Raw genomic sequence first — 25,280 nt, 5'->3', positions numbered from 1 at the left:
AATGAATGGCATATTTAATGGCAAGACAACAAGAGATAGCTAGCTTGGTTGCATGTGTGATACACTGATTGGAGAGGTTTCCAACTGTCCTCAAAGGCTTCCAATATTCCATGCTAAATTAGCTTCAAGCATTGAACATTGGAAGCCTGAGAGGGCCATTGAAAACTTACTCCTCACATCTTAATGAAATTGATTAATATATATGGTTGATGAATATATATATATATATATATATATAGATTACCTTTTGTCTCATTTTATGGCACTGCGGGGAGTTATTTGCTTAACAATGTGTGGACATGGAGAATAGAGTGAAGGTGAGGAGGTACAGATGGCAACATTCTGCAAAGTTTTACTTTCAAAGGTATCCTATTTTGGTTCTGAGAAATCAGATTTACAATTTTACTAATATTTTGCATGTTGAAATCAGAGGTCACTTGGACCTTGGTTTTAGCATATATTGACTAGTTGTGACTATGCCTTGCTTAATATTCTTGCTTAACATATAATCTGTTTAAATGCAATAATGAAGTTCTAAAATCATAAGTAATGACTTATGAGGCATCTCAGCAAAATGGTTATGAATTTATTCATGGAGTTGTTTTGTCTACACAAGCTCATTCAACAAACATTGTTGCGATTTTTATTTTTTTTTTACTTTGCACATAATTAGGTCCATAGTGTTCAGATATGTTGCTTTTTATAACATAATTCAATAGAAAGGAATATTTAGTGAATTGTAGTAAAATTTTGTTTTTTTTGAAAAATCATTTTAACATTAATAATGAGTTATTTATGAATTTCTATGTCATTGTGGCTATTAAATGATTAATAATTTATATTTAGTACAAAGTTAATAAGTAAAAATGGACTTAAACCTTAAAAAAGTAAAATTAATGACATAAAATACACACTATTACTTTTTTTAAAAATAAAATAATTAGAGGATGGTAAATTGAAAATTTTGTTGATTAAATTAGGTAATTCTATACTTATAATGTACTTAAGACTTTTTTAAAAAAATTATGAACTAATAAGGGTGATATTTAATTTTCTTTCACAAATTTAAAAGTTGAAGAGTTTAAATCTAAAGACCAAAATGACATATAGATCTTTGACTCATTTAAACCAACGAGATATATCAAATTCAAATTGAACATATACCCATATAAAAGGACACAAATCTATCCAATTTATGAAAATTAGCATAATTGATAATTGGAGAGTTAATTAAACCTCTATCTATAGATTCTCTTACTCTTCTAACACGTACTGGAAGTTTTGAAGATGAAGAACATCAAGTACGCTGCAAAAGTGTTGTTATTCTAAGACCTTCATCACCCAATGTTTTTAAGGACACAAAACAACGAACACGCCAGGTACACAAGTGATGTTGATAGTGATTTTGAGATAGATTAATGGAGTTTAAATTCGGATAGAGAATATGAAGCTGATCAAGATAATCTACTCAAAGTTGATGTCTAAGATCATCCTGATTGGAATTTTGTAAAAAGATTAGGAATATTGGTACTAATAAATACTTTATAAAGTTTATAATATCTAGAATAGATTATCAATAAGGTGTTTAGGTTAAGAACTACATACTACTTAGTATGTTTGGTTAATTTTTTTTTATTTTAAAAAAAGATAATATCTATTTGATATCCAGAATTTTATGTAGAAATCTTCATGATTCTATATATATATATATATACCATCCGGATATTATTGGGTTTTCACATATAGTGATGCTTAATGATTAACGGAATATTGCAACACATAAGAGATATAAGAGAGACGTACTTTAGTTCATGTGAAGACCCTATTTATTTCTTCCTTCATTTATTTCTCCATTATAAATCTTAGCGGTTTCTCTAATATAATTAATTATGAATTTGAATGATGATATTTTATATGATACTTAAGCATATTGTAAGGGAAAGTAAGGGAGAGATAAGTGAAAAACAATAATACGAAAATTTATAAAGAGACAAGTGGAAAACAATCTTCTGAAAATTTTCATTACTGTTGAGTATTATTGTTTATGATGATGTACTTGGTATAATTTCATGTCTGATTTGCAAAAACTATCAAAGAGACAAGTGGAAAACAATCTTCTGAAAATTTTCATTATTGTTGAGTATCATTGTTTATGATTTATCTTACATTCGATAGTACTTGGTATAGTTTCATGTATGTTTTGCAGAAATTATCAGGTATTAAAACTACATTGAAGAATGTAAGGTTCATGCATACAACTTATGTTTATATATGTTTCGGACATATAAGGAGTAGGGGGACTCGAATACGAGCACACCTGTTCGGAGAGTTTGACAATCTATCAACTAGGCCAGCAGCTAATGCACTATACACATTTCTAATGTCTTTGAGAAAAAAGTTTTCATTACATGCTACATGCTAAGTTTTCAAATTTCTTAGAACTTAGGCAATTTCTTATGCATTGATAAAATGTTTTTCTAAATATGCATGCAAACTGATTTGCCCAGTTTTAAAGTTTCTAAAACTTACTTGTACCTTCCTAAAACATGCAAATATATACTTAGAAGTGGATTGGACAAAATTAGTTGCAATAAATTGATGTTGAAGAAGCGGGTTCAAGTGTACTGAATGTGGTAGATAGATGAGAGAATAATAGCCTTGGAGGGTACGGGCCTTAAGAAACATAGAAATGAAAACATGTCCACAAAGTGGTCCAAAAATACGTCTTAAGAAAACAACAGGGCCCAGGCCCAGGTCCAAATCAAAAGAAAAAACTTAAATCCATAGGCAGGATTCATCAAGAAGCAAGAAAGTATCAGTTACTGCACAGGTGGGGGTGGGGGTGGTGGTGGTGGTGATTAAAGAAAGGGTTTGAGTGGGTCGGCTCAAAAAAAGGAGGATGGCAAGTTCCACTCAACTAGAATTTCTTCAGCAAAGGGTGGGTCAATTGTCATACACAAAAGTTTCAATCAAATTGCATTGATCACCAGCTCATTCATCAATTGTTGTGGAGGTAGTGATTTGTTTCTGAATAAACTGTTATTTCTTTCCTTCCAAACCATGACTCTGCCTCTTTTCAGTTTCTGTTTCCAGTTGGAGATCGAGGCCCAAATTAAGAAATGTTTCCCAGGTCTTGAGCATACAGGTGATTATGGTTTTCAGCAGCATTGAGGGATGAAAGGCAAACATTGGGTTGCATAGTGTAAAGGTTTAACCTGTGTAAGTAACATGAACCAGGTGAGAGTTTGTGCCAGAAAAGGGTGGGTCAAGTCCGTCCCATCTTTTAAGGAGACACCAGCATGCATGAGAACACACACATTATTATGTGCTACTAAGAAGGGAGTTTAAGACCCAAGGACAAATTTACAAACAACTTCTATCTGTGTCATAAATACAAGAATCTCTATCTTTTCAAAATAATACTCTTAATTAAAGGGTTGCTTTTTATAAATCTATATGGGCCTTTCAGCTTCCAATCTCAACATCCTCGGTTTTTTCACCTTTCATAGAGTGAATGTGATGATGCCTTGTAAAGCTGGAAGTTGTGTCCAAGAAGTACAGCACAAATGACATTAAGCAGCAACAAACGAACATGGGAATCGGCCCGAAAATCCAGAGGAAGAGAGGGAATGACAAGTAAAATGCTCGCAGTCCAAGTGACCAAAACAAGCTACCCCTGTTCAAGTTTCTCGCAACATACTCGATAGATTCTCTTTTATCTTGTAATGTGGGCAAGGTAGCCAAGAAGCTAACATGGGCATAGTACCTAATAGACTGCACATTGCAAACAAAGGCGACGAGGAAGCAGAGCAAGATAGTAAAGTACTTGACTGAAGACATGAGGGGAGTTTTGTTGCCGTAAATTAATTCTGATGATGCAGAGGCCGAGTTCGATGTGTTGCTCACGAAAACACCGATCAATGAACTGAGAGTGATTGCTGTTGATGCCAAAAGTGTAGACGCCATTATATTGTTGCGTATAGTTTGAACTGCCAAAACTCCATTTTTTAGTGGATCCTGGAAAAGTACAAGAAGGTTAATTTTCAAAGATTAAGCACAAATGTTATTGTTATAAATGAAACTATAAACTATTTATTTTTCATTGACATATTGAATTTTCCTCACTAGAAAACACAAAAATGATGCTAGAAACTATGAAATGATTAATGAACTTTTCGCACATACATCCAGATTTATGAAAAAGAAAGAAAAACGATATTTTCCTTTTTAAGCTATAACAGATCTGCATGTTCAAAATGAAGATCCACAACCAGCCAAAATTTTCATGGCAATGTAAAGAAATCCAACACCATTCAGATCCTTTTGTTAAGAAAAATAAAATTGAAGAGAGAGATTGAACATGAACAACACAAGAATCTCCTGTCACACAAAGCCCAAATGGCTACTTCTCTTTTATTAAATGCTCTCGTAATTTTGTTTACAATGACCACACCTCTATTTATGGGTGAAAGAATACAAACAGGTGAAAAATATGAGAATTATATTGATGAAGGATTCCTAAAATAGCTCCAATGAATTACTACTATCCATATTGTGTCAAGGCTTACATAGCTACTATGATGATATTCTCCAACACTCCCTCTCAAGTTAGTACACAGAGATATTAATGCAAGTGTCCAACTTGAAATTAAATACAAACTTCTTGGGACAAATTGTTGTTGAATGAACTATAACTACGGTCTGCAAGAGTAAAGAACATGATCCGTAATACTTGATCAGAAAATGTGGCATATCACCAACAATATTCCAAAGGGAAAGGCATGAAGCTTCACTTTTCCCAGATCGACCTCATCATATGTGTCATCATGCACCTTTGAGGGTTTCTTTGGCCACCTCCCCTTCAACCCTTCCTCTCCCTTCCAACTTTAACTTTTCACCGCCTCTTATCAATCAATATATTACAGTATACTACTACTATATATATATATATATTCTAACCAAAAGCAGTTAAAAGACCACAACAAATGAGAGAGACTTCCACTAATTTTTCAGCTACTGATTCAGACCTTAACATAAAGGTTCACTTCTGATACTTCCCTTTATATGTGTCTCAGAGAGAGAGAGAGAGAGAGCTAAGTTTCCAAATATCAGGTTCTGTGGTCACCATAACAAAAGGTATCTTTCTGTTTTTCACATATTTTCATCTCTAAAACTTGTATATAGACTTCTGCTTTAATGGGATTTTTCTCTGTAGATTGAACCAGACAGTGAATATGTTAGAGAAAATGGCAGAAGAAGCAATTCCAAATGGTTTTATTGGAAAACCGAAATGGTGGATCGAATCCTCCCACCATAAAGAAGAAGAGGAACCTCCCAGGAACTCCAGGAAAGTCTCTGTCTTAAAATTTTCAATCAAACGTAGCTTTTCTTGTAACTTTCTTTCTGTCTAGCTTTATCACCATCGGTCCATCATGAGTATATCCATATATGAATATTCAAGATTATATATATTAATGGATATACTTTAATTCATTACATACAGATCCTGAAGCCGAAGTCATTGCCTTGTCACCAAAAACTGTAATGGCCACCAAAAGTTTATTGTGTGAGACATGTGGAAAAGGGTTCCAGAGGGATCAAAACTTGCAATTACATCGCCGTGGACATAACCTTCCATGGAAGCTCAAGCAAAGAACCAGTACATAAGTGAGGAAGCGTGTTTATGTGTGCCCTGAAAAGAGCTGTGTCCATCACCACCCTCCAGGGCTCTTGGAGACCTTACTGGTATAAAGAAGCACTTCTGTCGAAAGCATGGGGAGAAGAAGTGGAAGTGTGAGAAGTGCTCAAAGCGACAAACAGTGCAGTCAGACTGGAAAGCACACACAAAAACTTGTGGCACTGGAGAATACAAATGTGACTGTGGGAATATATTTTCAAGGTAATTGTTGTACTAGCTAGTTCTTTATATAGTACCTTTTCAGAATAACAGTTCAAAGAAATATATAAAAGTATCATTTAATCACCTGCAAAGAAAAAAAATTAAGGAGAATAGTGAAGCTTGAGAGGGTATTTATTTATTTATTTATTTTTTGACTGATATCTTCATTTTTACAGGAAGTAGGATGACCCCTCTTTCTCTCAGAGCTAGAGAAAGGATATATATATATATATATATATATAGGTGGCCAGAGTGAAGACAAATATATTGTTTAAAACTAGACATGATATTCTTGATTTACATACTCTGAAATGTCTTCTTTAAGTTAATTAGGATTCCTATGGATACTGTTTATTTTCACAACAATAATGATACTCTTTTTGTTGCTTTTCTTAATTGAATCGTGACCACCGATCGCATGTTCTGTGGCCTGATTGCAATACCTATATCAATTACATAAATTTGAGTACGAAATGTCCAAAATTATATACTACAATCTTTTTCATCTTATAAATAGCTATTATTTTTGGGTTATTATTGTATGCATGCTTGAATCTTTAGTTTTGATTCTTTAAGATTGATTATGTTTACGGATTATACATGAGCAGGCGAGATAGGTTGATCGCACATAGAGCTTTTTGTGATGCTTTAGCAGAAGAAACAGCTAGAGTTAATACGACATCTGACATCAACACCACAACAGCCAGCAATATGATCAATTATCATATTATGGGACCTAGAATTGCACAATGTGGGTGTCACTTATTAGAAGCTGACATGACACTTTGACAAATCAATACGACCCTAACCCAATTCCTCGTGACGATTTGAAAAGGCAAAGCCTTGAGAGACCAACTCTCGAGCACCTTAAACCCTGACATTGCTTCAGGTCCATCAAGCCTCGAGAGACCAACTCTCGAGCACCTTAAGCCCTGGCATCGCTCCAGGCTCATCAAGCCTCGAGGGACTAACCTTCGAGCATCCCTAAGCCCTGGCATCGCTACAGGCCCATCAAGTCTCGAGAGATCAACTCTCAAGCACTTTAAGCTCTGGCATTGCTCCAGGCCCATCAAGCCTCAAGAGTCAGCCCTTGAGCAACCTAAGCCCTAGTATTGCTCCTGGCCCATCAAGCCTCGATGAATCAACTCTCGAGAACCTTAACCCCTAGCATCGCTCCAGGCCCCTCAAGCCTCGAGAGACCAACTCTTAAGCACCTTAAACCCTGGCATCACTCCAAGCCCATGCAATCCTCGAGGACCTAACCTTCAAGCACTCCAAGCCTTGGTATTAGGCTAGGCAATACCACTCGTTATTAAAATTCACACGTAGCATGAAACGAAGGTAAGGTTTTTGCTGCTATAAAGAATCTAAGATTGGGAAACTTAGGAGGATCTTAGATTAGTGGATGAGAAGTCAAGAAATGCCTTTGCTTTCAGCAAGGCCCAATTAACAAGATGATGGGATTATGCACATTATGACAGTAAACCTTAAAATCACATTTAATGCTGTGCCAGGCTTGACCAACCGAACGCCAAGCAACATTTGAGGCCCTTGATTAAGGAAGAAATGACATGACAACAAAGTGCAAGGCTCAATGAGAGGATTAGACCCTTCAGGCTCCTAAATCCCCAATATTACCCGCGTAATCTTGACTAGGAGCAATGCATGCGAGAAACCATGCACGAAGGGGACCATTGGATAATAACCAATGGAATCCGAGCCTATAAATAGTATTGTCCTATAAAGAAATCACTAACCCTAGAAGAGGAAGCTGTCATAAGATATTGTATACTTGTCCTACCACCATCTTAATCTTGATAATTGGTCTTCTTCTCCTCCTCATACTCTAAGCATCTCCTCTGTTTCTTTCATATTTGTATTTCTGATATCATCATTAAATTATTGTTTATTGTTTGATTAAAAAAGAACCCCTACATTTTGGCGACTCCACTGGGGATATCAGTACAAGCAGATGGAATCACAGGATATGCCGACTCATCATTCAGAGCCCTCTGTTGGGGGAGGTGGTGACGCTCCACTCTAGTCTTAGGCGCCGTCGCATGCTTCTAATGTTTGTGCACCACACATCACAATGCTGGAGAGCTTAGCAGCCCTTTCCGTCCATGAGGAATTGTTACAGTCCAACTGTGACCTTAACGACCGCCTTGACAGACTGGAGGCCCTGATCATAGAAAGTGCACGGGCCAGAATTGCTTCTCCTGCCAGGGTAACCCTGCCAAGCACGACGAGCCAGGCAGTTTAGCTACGCATGTGCCACTACTATGGTATCCACCAACGCAAGCTCAGGTAGCCCCAAAGCCCACCCCGGTTCAAGTTGTCCCTCCGGCAAACCTTTCTCCGGAGTATGTCACTAAATCCATGCTACGTGATTTCTTCATGAAGCATGCCTCGTCTGGCGCATGCGCGTTAGTACTACGTATAGAGCCTCTGTATCTAAAAAGCCTCGCTCAGACTCCGTACCCATAGGGGTACACCATCCCGAAGTTTCCCAAGTACGATGGTGTCAAAAGGGATGCTGATGAGCCTTTACAGAGATTCGTAGAGTCTCTAGGCCAGCATAGCCACGATGAGGTCCTGCGCCTTCGAGAATTCTCCAAGTCCCTCACAGGGCTCACATACAGATGGTTTCGAAGCCTCGAGCCAGACTCAATCACCACATTGCAATAGCTCTCCCAAAAGTTTCATGACAAGTTTGGCCAAGCCATCGAGAGGGTCACCACCCTCTCACTCACCAAAAAAACACAGGAGCACCACGAGGAGCCCCTTAAGTTCTTTTCTCACTTCTAAGCCCGCGCGAGGGAATGCTTTGAGGGTAACAGTGAGAGAAATTTGGTTAATATTTGCATACAAGCTATGAACAGAACCTACAGGGTACACCTGGTCAATTTAGGGCTCAACGGTTCAAGCGACCTCACCACAGCTGTAAGGAACATTTGCAAGGACCACACGCCTCCCAGAGTAGAGGTTACTAGGCAGGCCACTCGCAAAGAGACACCAGTTGCTTCTCGCAACAATAGAGCTAAGAAACGCGGTGAAACAGATGCAAAAGCCAAGGGACCTCGCACTAAGCGAGCCAATGATCCTCCCTAATTCCCAGTATGTATAGAGGAAGTCGCTAGCACCTTCGAGTAATGGGTTAAACATGGCATGGTCGCGCTAGCTGTTCCTCACAAAAAACCAACCGTGCAAGATCGCGCCAACCCAAATTTCTGCATCTTCCATCAAGTCACTACACATCCGACAAACGCCTGAAGAACCCTGAGGCGAATCTTTTAGCAATGACTTGAGGGTGGTGATCTCGAGTTGACCGAGCCGAAGGATGTGCAGCGTAATCCCTATCCTTACCACCGCGGTGTAGCCGTGATCACTTATTACGATGAGCTTAAAGAAACCAATCCTTGTAGTCAAGGATTCAGACACAACACAGTGAAGAAGAGCGTTGCGCAGCAGCTTCGTTGAGTCAGCACACCTCCCAGCAAGCCCCTTTAACAATTTCCTTCTCTGAATCTGATAAGAGAGTGTCTACTCCTCAGAATTGTCCTCTCTATGTCAATGCGCAGATCAATGGAAGGGAATTCTGACGTGTTTTTCTTGACAATGGATCCTCCATTAATATCATACCTTGGACAACTTTCCAGGAAGCCGGTCTACCCCAGGATCGCCTCGTCAAGGAAGCCATTGAAGTGTATGGTTTTGGCAATGAATCCCACCAGACCCTCGGTTATGTGAATGTAGATCTAGCAGTTGGCAGGTTCCGTGCTCCTACTAAGTTCCACGTTATTAAGGCCGATACCTCCTACGATGTACTCCTTAGGCAGGCATGGATGCACCATTTTGGCATAGTGGCTTCAACCTATCAACAATGTTCCAAAGGCATTTTGGGCAACAAAGTCATCACGATCCCATGCTCAGATAAGCCTTTCGCCAAGTACGAGGCCGATTTTATCGAGGCCCTTTTCTTTGATGATTTAGACGATGAGGATGAAGAAAGAGAGGCAAATATCATCCGTACTCCATTGCCCAAGTGGAAAGAGGTATAACAGGGCATCTTCTACCCTCCCCAACCATACGTTCCCCGCCGCAGCGCAGAGGTCACTACTCCTCGGGAGTGTAAACAGGTCCGGTTATCGGATGGGTGAAATGTCTATTGTTTATAATGGGGTGCGGGCTCAGCTTCGGCGAGCCCAGTTGTCGAGCCTGTATCTGTGGAAGAGGAGTCACTGCAACTTTTAGATCTCAAAGAAATCAATCTCGCATCCGCCGGGCAAGAGCTGCGGACGACTTTTGTCTCCTCGCAACTGGACTCTTCATTACGAGACAATCTCATTTGCCTTTTGAAAGAATTTTCAGACATCTTCGCTTGGACTTATAGCGAGATACCAGGGTTAAACCCCCAGCTTGTAACACACCATCTCAGCACTATGTCGGGCTCGCGCCCTGTCAAACAAGTACCTCGAGTCTACTGACCAGAGCTTGAGCTTCAGACCAAGACAAAAGTTGAAAACTTGCTCCTAGCCGATTTCATTAGACCAATCTTGCACCCCACTTGGCTGGCCAATATTGTTCCTATGAAGAAGAAGAATGGTCAAATCCGCATCTGTGTTGATTTTCGTAATCTTAACAAGGCATGTTCGAAAGATGATTTCCCTCTCCCAATCATTGATATGTTAGTTGACGCAAAGGTAGGGCATTCACTGTTTTCCTTTATGGATGGTTATAGTGGCTACAATCAGATACGGATGGCCGAAGAGGATGCTCACAAAACTGCATTTCAAATGCCACTTGGAAATTTTTATTACACTGTCATGGCCTTCGGGTTGAAAAATGCAAGTGCCACGTATCAGAGAGCCATGACCGCCATCTTCCATGATATGTTACATCACACAGTGAAAGACTATGTTAACGACTTGGTGATGAAATCCAGCCAACAAGAAGATCATCTTTAGGACCTGTGCCAAGTGTTCAAGCGATGCCTCATGTACAATCTACGCATGAACCCTCTTAAGTGCATATTTGGATTAAATCGAGGCAATTTCCTAGGTTTTTCAGTACATCATCAGGGGATCAACCTTGACCCTACCAAAGCTCACACAATCACGGATATGCCTTGCCCTTGCTCTTTCAAGCAGCTTAAAAGTTCTTTAGGCAAGGTTTCCTATCTGCATAGATTTATACCAGCACTAGTAGAGGTGTCTCACCCTTTCAGCTCATTGATCAAAGGTAATGCTAAGTTTATTCGGACAACAGCTCATTAAGTAACCTTCAAAAAGATCAAGTCTATTATCAGCTCATTGACCACAATGCACCGACCTATCAGGGAGCAGCCACTGCTACTTTTCCTCACCTCGACTGACAAGTCTATTGACGCCCTTTTCGCGTAAATGGTTGAGGGGCAGGAATGCCAGTCTACTATCTTAGCCGACTCATCCTAGAGGCTAAAACTCGCTACTCAGCCATTGAACTTCATTGTCTCGCACTAGTCTTTATGACTAGTCATTGCCACAAAAAAGTTTAGACACTACTTCATGGCCCACCTCATCCATTTGATCACACGACGTGATCCATACAGACACCTCTTCTCTAAGCCCATCATCTCTGGAAAGGCGTCACGATGGCTCTTGGCCATCTCAGAGTTCAATATCACATGCCATGCACTGCGAGGTATCAAGAGCCAAGCTTTAGCTGATTTGCTCGCTCAATTCCTGGACCAAAAGCATAAACCCCTTGATGACGCATTATACCTCAACGAGCTCTAGGTCGCAGCCGCACAGGACAGTAATGATGAGTGGCAACTTACTTTTGATGGCTCTTTCACTACTAAGGGAGGAGGAGCAGGCATCATCCTTACATCTCCTGCTCAGTAGGTCATTGCGGCCTTCAAGCTCGCGTTGAGCTATTCTAACAATGAATATGCATATGTGGAGATTCCAAACTAGTTATCAGACAGGTAACTAATGAGTATGCTGTTCGTGAGCCTACACTCGTGTCTTACCGGACCATCATCCAGAGGCGTCTCGCCAAGTTCTCTTTCGTCTGTTTCGTGCATGTACCTCGCTCCAACAATCGATATCCAAACGTGTTCGTAACATTGGCCTCTAAACTGACAAACGTGGATGATACGACTCAAGTTTACATTACCAAGTGAATTGGCCCAGCCACAATCGCCGAGCTTTTCCCCGTCACGTCTGTTCCAAACAATGACTGGCGGATCCCAATTATTAATTAACTCAAGCATATGACAGGGCATTTATTGTATCGCAATTGAAATCATTTCAACTCTTGTAAGGGCTGTTGTACTTCCGTCTACCATGTGAAACATTGGCCAGGTGTCTGGACTCCTAAGAAGCTAAAGCGGCCCTCAAAATAACTCACGAGCAGCACTACGCTACCCCTCTTACGCTGTATCAACGACTCCAACATCAGGGTTACTATTGGCCCGATATGGCCGCACAGGCCAACACCCTCTAGCGCACTTGCCCACAATGTCAGGCCATGATGGATGAGACAGAGTCTTATGTCCTCGATGTTGCTGATTGGCGTCGCCCTTTCATCGAATTCTTATCGCATGGCACTCTCTAAGTCGATAAGCAAGTCGCTACGAAGATAAGAAGAAAATCTGCACAGTTCGAGCTTAAGGGGGGCTAACTTGTTCGCTGCGCCCTCAATGGCGCGTATATGCAATGCTTGTCCCAAAGCAAAGCCGCGGAGGTCCTAAAAAAGGCTCACCAATTCAAGCAGCAAGGCGTGTTCAAGCTTTTCGCACACTTGCTGCGCATGGGAGTTTATTGGCCCACCATGGAGGGCGATGCCAAGTCTCATGTATAAAAGTTCAGGCTTTGCCAATATCACCATTATCAGATTCACACTCCAGCTATGCCCTTTCATCCCATTGAGGCCCCTTGGCCATTTCACACGTGGAGGTTAGATCTCATTGGCCTAATCCACCCACCAGTGTGAGGTCACATGTGGATCCTTATTACAACAGAGTTTTTCACCAAATGGATCGAGGATGTCCCTCTCAAGCACGCCACCAGTGGGGCTGTCACTACATTCATACAAGAGAATATCATCTGTCATTTTAGGATTCCTCAATGTCTCCTCACCGATAATGGTACCCCTTTTGTAAATCACAAAGTCAAAAGGCTGCTCGTGCAATATAACCTCTAACATATATGTTCGTCACTTTACTACCCACTGGGCAATGGCCAGGCAGAGGCCTCCAACAAAAACATCATCTGCATCCTGAGTTGAACTCTTGAAGAAAGCCCCACCACATGGGTTGACCAATTACCCCTGGCGCTGTGGGCCTATCGCACTTCCAACAAACTCTTTACTGGTTAAACCCCGTTCTCCCTTGTCTATGGAACCAAGGCTGTCTTGCCAGTAGATATTGCAATCCCCGCAGCATAGTTCACCTCGCGAAGTAGGGTCCCTATGTCTCGAGATAATGAATTGGAAGCCCTCGATGAAAGACGAGAGACAGCCCTTCAACATCTCCAAGAGTATCAGCGCAATATAGCGCGAGCGTATAACAAACCTATCCAACCTCGATAGTTCAGACCAGGTGAGCTTGTTCTTAAGGCTGCCCCACATGTTATGCGAGGTCTCATAGCTCCCAAGTTTTCACCTAATTAGGAAGGCCCTTATATTGTAAGAACATATAGTAATAGTGGTTATTGCACTCTCGAGGGCTCTGATCACAGCCCAATTAACAATGTATGGCTGAAACCCTACTTTTGCTAAGAGTGTAACAACATATTCATCTTATAAGAAAGTTCCTTCCTTGCACAAGTATAATGTTGCCATCCTTTTTACCTATCTTTTGATATAAACAACAAAAAAGGGGGAGGGGGGGGGGGGGGGGAGGGAGGGAGGAAAACACGCAATACACCAATGCTTCTTTCATTCCTTTTTGTTTTTTCTCGGTTACATTTGTAATGCCACAATTACATTTGTAAGATCCTTGAACAAAAAAAAAAAGAGAAGCGAGAAAGCTTAATCTATGTATGAGGACAACAATGAATAATCATCATCGAGCTCCTGTGAGTATGCCACCATCACTGCCAAACTTTCTCGCTCTTGTGTGAGCTCCCCCTCCAACCTTTCAATGCGAGCTCTGGTTTCTTGAAGGCGCTGTAATACCCCTAATTTCAAAAGGATAGTCCTGGTATTTAATTTATTGTTTAACTTGCATTTTTAATTGTTTAAGTGCGTATGTGTTAATTTAATAGTTTAATTGCTTATTATTTTAATTAATTGGATTTTAGTTAGTATTTAATTTATTGTTTAAATTGCATTTTTAATTGTTTAAGTGCATGTGTGTTTATTTAATAGTTTAATTAACTTAATTGTAATTGTAAACTAATTGTTTTCTTTAAATAGTATTACTTGTTTATGTAAATAGAATTAATTATTTTGTAGAAATTATTGTTTCCTACAATTAAATTAATCGTAATATGGTTTAGTTAAGTATTAATTAATTTATCATACTAGTTTAATTATGAATTACATTAGTGGGATTTCCTTAGGGTTTCTGTATTAACTTAGGCGACTTAGTCTCTGTATTATATCACACTTAGGGTTAGGTTTAAGGGTGGCTTATAAATACATCTTTAGGGGTTTGCCTAGGGTTTGAGAACCATATACACGATATAGTAAAGGCAGAGAGAAGTTTGGAGAAGTCTGGGAAGAAACAGAGAGGGCAAACAGAGTGTTCGCCGGAGAATTGAGAAAGACGTCGGTGTAAGGCAAGTTCTATCCTTTACTCTATCCCTTAGGCTTCATGTTCTTTGCATTCCTAAATAGTTCCACGATTAATTGAATGTTAAAAACGATCTCTGTTTGTGCTAAAATTGAAATATATCAGTATGTGTTGTATACTTGTTAAATTGTTAAAACGTGAAGTTTATTGCATAATTCTCTGTTTAAATCCATGTTAGTGAAGTAATAAGGACTTAAACATGGACTGGGAACATACTGGGGTTTGGTTACAACTTCTGGGAGCCATGGCAGTGAGGTATCAGAGGTGTAAACAGGGTCGGAAATGGAGAAGACAAGGTAGAGAGGGAGAGAGCCGGCTCTCCCTTGGAGAGAGCCGGCTCCCTTTGATTGGGAGGGGGCTCCCAAGGTGTGGGAGCCGACTCCAAGGCCAAATGAGCTGGGTCCACACTTGTGGGAGCTGGCTCCTTGCTCCAGTTTTATTTATTTATTTATTTTTATTTTCGTTTTCTATGAGTTTTTGCATACAGTGGATGGTTTTTGGGGTTTCAGTTGTGATACGGACTCTAGGTGGAAGGTATAATTGAAACTTATGTTTGTATTAAGGCTTCAGAAGTATTGCTAATAAACTAATTACTTGGAGTATCTTGGACAGTAGATGATTTAAACAAATTAGTCCACTGTTTTTAGAGTTGGAAGAATTAAATTGTTTAATCCTCTATGTTAGCAATTTTTGTTGTGACGGATAATCTAATTGAAGCTTGTATCAACATATATCATGATCATGTATTTCAATTATGTTTTTGAGGATGAGTTGATATTGGATGGTATTGTGAGTTAGATGTAACACTTTACCGGATCTTGAGGAGCAGTATAAACTGAGCATGTTTATGTACATAATTTGACTACGCTTATTGATGCTTACATTATTACTTTTAGTATCAGTTGTTGGATGTATGGACTTAGTTGATATTTGCCTTAATTGTCTGTATTATCAATAGCTGGATGATTCGATAGTATGCACCGGTTTAGGACGGTGGCATACTAGGGACGGTTTGGTTTTAAAATACCACAACCCACCTACTCTTGATTAAGGAAGGGATTTGTGACCTTTCCAATATTCAGTATTTTTCTTTTTTTTCGGAAGTTGTGTCGCCATAAGGGCATTTTCGTCATTTAACGTTTTGTGTACGGGATTGTGGTTGGGTCCAATTGCTTTTGTACATTTTAAATTTATATGTTTATGTGGTGTTTATCTAATAGTGCATGTATTGTAATATGTGGTGCAAATTGAGACTAATGAAAAATGGAAAAGAAAAGGAAATTCATGGGACCCACCACCACTAACTTTAAAGCCTTGAGACCACATTTTTGGTCTCTATCTTCTCTCTCCCGCTGGTTTCCCTTCTTGCTCCATTTCCTCTTCATTTTTTTTCTCTTTTACATTAAACTTTGTATCATGATTATTCTCTCAATTCTTGGAGTTTTTAAGTGCCATTTGCGGCTAAACGGAGAGCACGACGAGCTCTACGCGTGAGTACCAACGATTTCAGCTTTGAGCCTCCCTAGGGAATTTGAAATTAGGGACCCATTTAAGGGTTTTGCATCAACTTGAGGTAGGGGCTCTTAATCCATGATGTTCTTGTGCTTTAGTGAGTTAGCACTTTTTAAATGGTTAATTAATATGCTTAATTTGGGTAGTTCCTAGACAATTGTCTAATTGTTATGTATTTTGTTAATTGTGAGACTATGTGTATTAGATGATCCATGTGATGAACATGCTTATGTGTTGATGCATGTATGCTCAAAATGCTAGATTATTAATGTATGTGACCATGTGGTATATTCTTGTGAAATTCTTGTGAGCTATGCTTTGTAGACAAATTTGAACTAATTATGAAATGATGAATATTGGTATGACATAAATGCATCTATGCATTTACATTGGGCAAGAAATGGGAAGAAAATTGATTTTGAAACGAAAAAAAAGGGGAGTTTTGGGAAAGTATGTTGAGAAATTGTTTTGTGAAAACCCGATCGCCGTGGGGGTACCAAAGGGCCTGAGTGTTAATATAGCCTAGAGGGAACTAGGGAGTCGCCCTAGCGTGGTTGAGCTAGCTGGGCCCCATAATGACGCCGCGAGGGTACCAAGGGTCAGGGACACTAGCCAATCCTCCTCTCGTGTCGCTGCGGGGTCACCAAAGGGCGGGTTATATTAACAGTTTGAAAGTGATGTTTTGAGAAAAGAAAATGGGGAGCGACATCGGCATGCATTGCATCCCATAGCATGCTATTGTTTATAATGAGACTTGTTGTTATGTTGTGTTATCCCGACGTTGTATGATCCCCATTCCTATTGCCCTATTCTTTGGTCGGATTCACGGGGACACAAGAGACATGTCTTAAGTGTCACTTACTGAGCATATTGCTCACCCCATCATATTCTACATTTTTTTCAGGTCATGGCAAAGAAATAGCGGAAGACAATCCACCCTTGCCTTAGCTTGGAGTAGAAAGATGTTTTAGTTTTGCTACTTTTGTTTTGGGCCTAATTTTTAAAAAGGGTTGATTCAAAATGTATTAATTAGCGTTACGTGATGTATTTAGGTCCATTTTGTGTAAATCCATTTGGGTAATGTAATTAAATTCTTATTACACTAATTCCCGTATTTGGTGTAACGTGTTATAAATTATGTTATCAACGTGGTGGTTGTTATTACAATTTGATGTTGAAGCATATTTTAATTTATGTACGTAAGTGTAACAGCGTGGGTGGTTGAACATCTAGTGTTTGGTTTTTCTTTGACAGTGGTAACCAAGTCTGGATATCCCAAACCAGTCGACGTGTGGCATCCCATACGTCGACCGGTATCTTGACCGTAAGCATTTTGAACGTGAATGACCTAAACCAGTCGACGTATGGCTCCCCATACGTCGACTGGTATCTTACAGTGTGGTAATCATGTACACGTTCCAAACCAGTCGACGTGTGGCTTCCCAAACATCGACCGGTAACCTCCTAGAAGTTGTTCATCTTGCACATCCCAAACCAGTCGACGTAAAAATTCCAAACGTCGACGGGTATCTCGGCAGTGGGTTTTCCCACGGTTCATAACCCAAACTAGTCGACGTATGGTGTGGAGATGTCGACCGGTTTATGTCACTTAAGTAATATGTGTTTAGTTTCCTAAAATTACACTTTGGCACCCAAGTGAGGTTACACGTAATTACTTTAATGACCCAAATAAGTGAAATAATTATATTTTAACTACTGAAAGGACTGTATTGCCCCGAACCTTATTTTATTTATTATGTGATGTGGCAAATGACTGTTATACCCTTTGAGTCTCAAATTATTGAATTGTGGTAAATTACCATTTTAGCCTTTTGGACCTTGTTATTTAAATTCAATGTGAAATGACTCTTGTACCCGTTTAATGATCCGGATCCATGATGATTTGGGTTGTTACAGAATGGTATCAGAGCAATGGTTCAAAAACCTTAGGACGACGGGTAGAGGCCTATGTAGGGTTGCATGGGAAGTTGTTTGTATTGCGTATGAGATTATTTGTTACGTGTTTTGATATTTGAAGAAGCATGCTGACTTGTTCATTTGCTTACTTGTTTAATTATCTACGTGTTATTTTGCTTACGTGATCATATACTAATATGTTATGTGTGTGTAATACTAACTTAAATGAACCATGAGTAGGTGTTATGTTTTTAGTATGTAATATACTAATATGTTAGATGTTTTTAGGGAGTTTTAGGAAAGTATGTTGAGAGTTTGTCTCTTAGATTGTTGTTTTGAGAATATGAATTGTGGTTGACCTTGAGTTGGCGATAAGATACGCAAGTTGCACCTATTGTTTTGATTTCCAGTGAGGAAGGCAGAAGCTAAGTGTGATGTTATTTGGTGACCATAGAATGTTGGTCACAGATTATGTTGAGCCAGGATGAGGAGTGACCTCTTAGGCTCGGTGGCATGTTCTATTTGATTTCTTTATTTTGTGGCCATGTGGGCAGGTGTGCGTGAGCATGTGCAGGTGGCACCAGAAGGCTACCACACTGGGCGAGCTACGGACACATAACTCAAATGAAATTGATGTGGACATTCCATTGTGGGATGGTAATTATAGCGATTGGTTGGGAAATGATAGTGTTGGGGGTGTAAGAGTTGAATACCCTTTTGTTTGGTTGGATAGGTCAGTTGTAGGTATGGCTTGAGTGTCCAGTTAGATACCAATTAGAGAGATCACTGGTTGTAGTTATCGTAGACTGTAGCTTGTGTGGTTGACCATTTGGTGTAGTGTTTGTTGTCCCTCTTAGGGATTGTTCATGTAGCGTTGCCGTGTAGGATTTTTAATTTTCTTGTTGCGGGTTGCTGACCTTGGTGTCGGGTATCATAAGTGAGGTGTGTTTTCATGACGGGTTAGTGTCACTTTTGAATGAGCGATTGGTAGTGGAGGTTCGTTGTTTATAAGGGATTGGAATTGTGAAGTTATTTTGGGAAGAATGATCATGGGGTATTAGTACTTGAGGTTCCTGTAATTGTAGAGTAAGTCAGTTTTGGAGTGAACCCAGTATTCAAGAAGACAGTAGTGATTGATCGCAATATTGATGGTTTTAAGGAGACAGTTGGGTGTTGAGCATTTAGGATTTTTATGCTTATTTTATTTGAACATTGACGTGTGGATGTTCTTTTCTAGTGGTAAATAGTGGTTGTTATGGGAGCAATGAGCATTATGCTTGTTCTTTGTTTACAATGTTATTATCTTAAGGATGTTTGGGGAAAATCTTTTAGTAGTAACTTGATGGTCTGATGGGATAATAGGTTTGAATGGTTGTTGGAATGAGTGACAGTGGAAGTGTTATGATATCGTGGTGTGATGATTAGTGTAACGACCCGATTATTTGCTTTCCTTTCCTTTTTCCTGAAATTTTACGAACGAATTTTTTTCGTTTAATTTTCTTTTCTGAGCTCTGTTTCGTGCCGCTTAGTGTCATCTCGAGTGCTCAAAATTGGTTTCTGAGACTCTTCATACGGATTGACAACTTCCTTTGAGGATCGAGTCATTTTCGCATTTTTCGTTTTTCAGACACTATGCGTTATTTCGTCTTTTCCCTATTTCGTCTTATCTCTGTTTGTTAGTTTTTGGCACAACTTCACTTTTCAAGCTCGGCGTTGGTTTTTGACTTCACGTATCCTTATCGTGAGTGGTTTCCACAAAATACGTATCTTTACTTTTGAAAGAAAGTACTCTGGTTGCTCCCGGTGCCTATAGGGGCATGGATGCAGAAATCTTTGGAATTAATTTAATTTCTTGGGGTGTTTTCATAAATATATTTTGAAGATAGTTTATTTCAGGGGCATCTAAGAAAATATCTTTTGGAAGATTTTTTCATTCTGGGGCAGTTTCGCAGTTAACCCTTTTTGTAGAAGCCATTGTGCAATTAACGAAAGTTATTGCAAAATGTCTCGTTTGGAGCCTGGATCCTCGTACGGGATTCATTTTCACTTTTTGTTGACTTATAAATTCATAGAATTCCGTTTTGGTCGTTTTTCTCCAGTTTCAGAGTTTCTGGACCCGGTTACCGCTGAACTTGTTGTCGGTCTGATCCAGTGTGTTGTCCGAGTATCCACTTTATTTGATTTCGCATTTCATTTTCAAGTTGATAACTAGATGATGTTGTAACTTGTTATTTCTTATTTGTCGTTCCATTTTAAGTTACGGGATGTTAACTTTGCGGAATTGTGCTTTATGCATTGTATTGGAAGTTCCAATGTTGGTTAAATTGCATCGATATTGAAAATCATGTTTGACGTTCTAATAAAGCTTAGGATTGATCCTATTGATTCATTTATAACATAGACGTTAGGTGGCATGACCCACTTCTGTTGTTTTCGTGCTTTAGATTCCAAGCTGATAGCTTTAAGAAATTGTATTTTGTTGCCTTGTATAATATGCTTTTATATGGTTAGATTGCATTGAAGTTGTAATTTGTGTTTTGATTGTTTAGCATGGCCTAGGATGATTCCTTAGACTTATTTAGAACATAGACGTTAGGTGACATGATCACTTTAGTTGTTTCTGTATTCGAGATTGCAAGTTAATACCTTTAAGAACCTATATCTTGTTGCTTTGTATAACATGCTTCCATATTGTTTAAATGACATAGATGATGTGATTTATGCTAGAAACACTCTAAGGTAGCTTAGGATGCTCCCTGAGTCTCATTTCGATATAGACGTTAGGTGGCATGAACCCCTTTAACATGTTTCACCTTAAGGTGATAAATTTGTAAAATACTAGGTCGATGCATGCTCATCTCCTACGAGTAGCTTTATGTTACTCACCCCTACGATACTAGGTCATATTTCAGGTACAAGAATCAAAGTTGAGGTCTTCATTATGCTTGGATGGTTTGTGGACTTGGAGACTTCCATTTTTGTGAAGGTTGGCTTGGAATGCCAATTGTAGTCTTATATGTCAAAATATGTATATTTGATTCCATGTATGTAATGTGTACTTAAGTATACTTCTTTCAATGTATTTGATATGTATGAGACGAGGCAGGAGGCCAATGACATGTATGTTGTATTCTATATAACTTTTTAACTTCATGAAATATTATGAAAACCTTGAAAAATCGCAAGTCATTGTTTCACCATGGTTGCATCGGGTGTGGGAATTCCATTTTCATTCTTTCATAGGGTATTATTAATCTTGTATGAATTGTGGCCAAGGGCTAAACGGTCATTTGACTCCATTTTACATTTTTGGATTCCATGTTTTCCATTCTAAGTCCATTTTTGCCTTTTTGCCCGTTGTGGGGTCGGATTTTGCATCGGCTATATTTTTAAGCCATGGACCATTGTAGCGCATCTAAATAGGTAAGTTACGTTTGCGTGCATAGTCATTTCCGAGCAAAACCTCATCATTTGTGTTTTGAGCCTCCTACGATTTCATTTTGCGTTTTTGTTGCATATTCTGATCTAGGGGCATTTCAGACCTTTTAATTCAGTTTTATTTCCTTCTTTCAACATGGTTGAATAGAAAACGTGATTTTAGGGGGGGTTTCTTTTTCGTGTTTTTCCAGAAAATATCGTCTTGGTGCCAGAAATTGATCGCAAAGTTCAGCTTTCTGTTTTTTTTTTTTAGCAGCTTTTTGGACCTCTATGACTAGATTTCATGGAGGGGCATTTCGGGCATTCTACATTGCATTTTTTTTTTTAAAATTCTACGCGTGTCACGTAGAAAACTCAATTTTGAGGGAGGTTTCTTCTTTGTGTTTTTCCAGAAAAATTCATCTACTGGCCCGTTTTTACTCTCTATTCTGGCTGTTTCTGGAAAAACATGCTTGTAGTAGCTTTTTGGGTCCATCTTGACCTAGGCTGTTCAAGAGGCATTTTAGGGACTTTACATTGTATTTTTTTTGGTTTCTTCTACATAGTCGGGTAGAAATCGTGATTTTAAGGGAGGTTTCTTCTTCGTGTTTTTCCAGAAAAACTCGTTTAAGGGTCATTTTTTAGCCTCGGTTCTGGAAAAAAATTTAATTGGTGCTTGCTGTTAAAACACTATTCCTACCCAGATTTCTTACCTGGAAAATAAGTCTAATTTTTTGAAACTTTGAGGCGTCATATCTTCTTCGTCCCGACTCCAAATCAAGTGATTTTTGAGTCTAAGTTTATTATTTTTTGCTTGTCTATCCAACGGTATTCACGGTTACATCTAATTATATCTGAAAAGACTATTTTACCCTTTGTAAAGTACCCTTGCCGCACTGATTTTAAACTCAAAAGGTTGGTTTTTTTGAAAGTTTGACGTTTCATATCTTCTTCATCCGGACTCCGAATCAAGTGATTCTTGAGTCTAGATTCATTAATTTTTCATAGTCTATCTATCGGTATGCTCAAATGCATCCAATTTTATCTAAAAAGATCATTTTACCCCTTGTTAATTACCCTTGCCGCACTGTTTTGAAACTCGAAAGTTGGTTTTTATGAAACTTTGGAGTTTCATATCTTCTTCATCCGGACTCTGAATCAAGTGATTCTTGAGTCTGGATTTGTTAATTTTTCGTTATCTTTCCAGCGGTGTGCTCTGTGGCACCCGAATCCACATTTTTTAAAAATGACTATTTTGCCACTGGGGGCTTATTTGTCATATTTTTGACCTTTTGCTTCCGTATCAGTTCTCATTGAGTTCCACGACCTCATGGAAGATCACTTTGACTTCCTAGAGTCTTGTTTTCTGTGTTCGCTTTCGCTTATCGGATCCGTTATCGGGTCAACCTTCGGTTCATCACAGGACACGCTGGTCTAAAAAAACCAGGGTCGTCATAATTAGTGTGGATGAGCATGATGGTTTTAGGCATGATCCAAGGATGGATTAGGGGTTGTGATTCGTTTGTTGTGTGTTGTTAAATAGACGATGAAGTTGTGTGTTAGTTATAGTGATTGGGGGTAGTTTAGTCTCTTGAGCTAGTAAGAGCGGTGTTGCCAGATAGGCACTTTTTCCTTTGACGAGTCGTGGGTTAATGTGACTGATGTGACTAGTCTTATTCCTTGTGTTTTTGTGACGTGAGCGTTGGTACTCTTATCATAAGTGTTACGGGGTGGCGTATGCAAGGTTCTGATGTTGACTGTGTATGACGGTTCGTTTTTGGTGAGGTCGCCTAGAGTTGCAGTCGTAGTCTCGTATGTGTATCTAGTTGGTTCTTCTCCTTGTGCGTAAGGAGTTCTTTTTGTCTCAGGTGAGATTGAGTGTCTATGGCTGGACGATTGATGAATAGCATGTGACCAATCACTAGGTGCACTCAGGCATGAGTCGTTAGTCTCTTGTGAGAGCCAGGCTTATTACCCTTTCTGTTGTTCCAGTCCTGGCAAGGACGTTGTTTGTTATGAGTCTTGTCTCTGTCTAAGATTTATGTGTGTCTGTAGGTGGACGGATTGTAAGTAGGTATTGCGCCGTTAGAGTTCATCGATTGAGGTTTTGATTGAAAGGGGGTCGACTTACTTACACGGAGGAATGTATAGTCTTTGGTTTTTAGTGGTGTTTATTTTGGGAATGGTTTTGATTGGTGGGATGTGTGGCACGGGTGGCCAAATGAGGGTTATGTTTCTGATGATTAGTGCTAGTGGTGATGGCTAGGGAATGTGTCGTGAATTGCAGTTGTTTGAGGATAATTAGGTGATATGACTCATGTATTTGGATGATTTTAGAAGTGATTGATTCTAGTAGTGTCTTGAGGATAAATGTCGGTATTGTTTGAATGTTTTACAGCTAAAGCGTGATTGTAGGATTCCGTTAAAGAACTGTAGGAGTGATTGACCTTGATTTTGAGGTTTCAAATATGAGACGATCGTATTAAGCGTTTTGAAGAGGTAAGAATCAAAACGAATGGTGACTTGGAGTAATTTACCTGGTGTGGATGTTATGAGGAGATCGAGATCTTTTATACTAGTTGGTGATTGTGATGTTTGGTGTCGTTTTGTTTCCGGCTTGTTAAGGGTTGTGTAATTAAAGTGCGATTGGGATTTTAGAACTGATATGTGACTATATGGCGGACGAGGTTACGTAGAGTGATAGATTGATTAGAGAGTAGATCTCTTGGCTGTTTTGCGGATGGTATAGGGTTGCGTTTGGGGTTTAGACCTGAGGACAAGAACGACGTCAGTGTCGACATCGGATTGAGGATAAGGATGGCCTGGCCAACCATTTCTCCTGAATCAATCCCTCTCTAGCACGATGTCGGGTCAAAGGTCAATGATCGTTCCGATTTGTTGGTGATAGTGAGAGTATGGTGCTATGCGTTGTGTTGGTATGACAATGTGGATTTACAGGATTTATCTTGGGTGACGAAAGGTGTTAGGAGGTATTGAGTGTTTGATAACAAGTTAGTAGTACAATCATTGATTATAGAGAATCTCGTTTTGAGGATTTGTGTTCAGAATATAGGGTAGTACAATTTATTGTTTTGGTGACTCATGATTGAATAATTGTTGGGGGATATCATTTAGTTATCTTGAGATTGACCAGTATAATAATTGTCGGTTAGTGTGGTTGGTGGTCATTGTATGATTTTGTAGGAGTACAGCCGTATGTTGGATGACGAGTATTGGTTGGATAGAGATGCGTAGATTGAGTTTGGGTATGATTGTGTGATGGTGGGGTTCCTCGTTTGGGGTTTGGGTTCCCCTTTAAAGGGATGAGTTGTGATAGGATGTTGTCTTATTCAGCGGTCTTGTAACCGTTTTTCTTCGAGCTCTGAAGTATTATGTAGCGGTGTAGAAGGGGACCGGTGTCGGTCTTAAGTCGAGTATAGAACTCAGTGGGTTTTATGTACGATATTCTGGCTGCAGTGTGTGATTGCCTGTTGACGCTGGTGTTAAAGGCGATATGGTTGTTGAGTTCTTAGTCTCAAAATTTTGTGAGGTGTTCTCGGAAAGACTGTGGTTGTGAGGCTCCTTCTTCTTAAGGAGGGTAGATTTCGAGGACGAAATCTCTTCAAGGAGGGTAGATTGTGACGTTTCCAATTTTCAGTATTTTTCTTTTTTTTTTCGAAAGTTGTGTCGCCGTAAGGGCATTTTTGTCATTTCACATTTTGTGTACGGGATTGTGGTTGGGTCCAATTGCTT

The 25,280-nt window shown here is 39.4% G+C and overlaps 1 protein-coding gene and 1 pseudogene across 1 annotated transcript; one reads left to right on the top strand and one right to left on the bottom strand.

Annotated features, from left to right (window-relative positions):
- Window positions 1–3,450: 3,450 nt before the first annotated feature.
- LOC132281089 (uncharacterized) lies at window positions 3,451–4,044 on the bottom strand (the record flags this gene model as incomplete). The annotated part of the gene is made up of 1 exon (XM_059782826.1): window positions 3,451–4,044. A coding segment is annotated over one exon (579 nt), but the record flags the coding sequence as incomplete, so codon positions are not given.
- A 1,190-nt stretch (window positions 4,045–5,234) lies between these two features.
- LOC132286949 (zinc finger protein NUTCRACKER-like) overlaps window positions 5,235–25,280 on the top strand; it is a 70,710-nt pseudogene continuing 50,664 nt past the window's right edge.

Source organism: Cornus florida, unplaced genomic scaffold, assembly GCF_030987335.1.
Source record: "Cornus florida cultivar Cherokee Brave unplaced genomic scaffold, ASM3098733v1 CherokeeBrave_3.0.0_Hap2_Chr11, whole genome shotgun sequence".
In the NCBI taxonomy this organism is placed as follows: Eukaryota; Viridiplantae; Streptophyta; class Magnoliopsida; order Cornales; family Cornaceae; genus Cornus; species Cornus florida.
The sequence above is the reverse complement of the archived record's forward strand: the minus strand, read 5'-3'. Positions and strand labels throughout refer to the sequence as shown.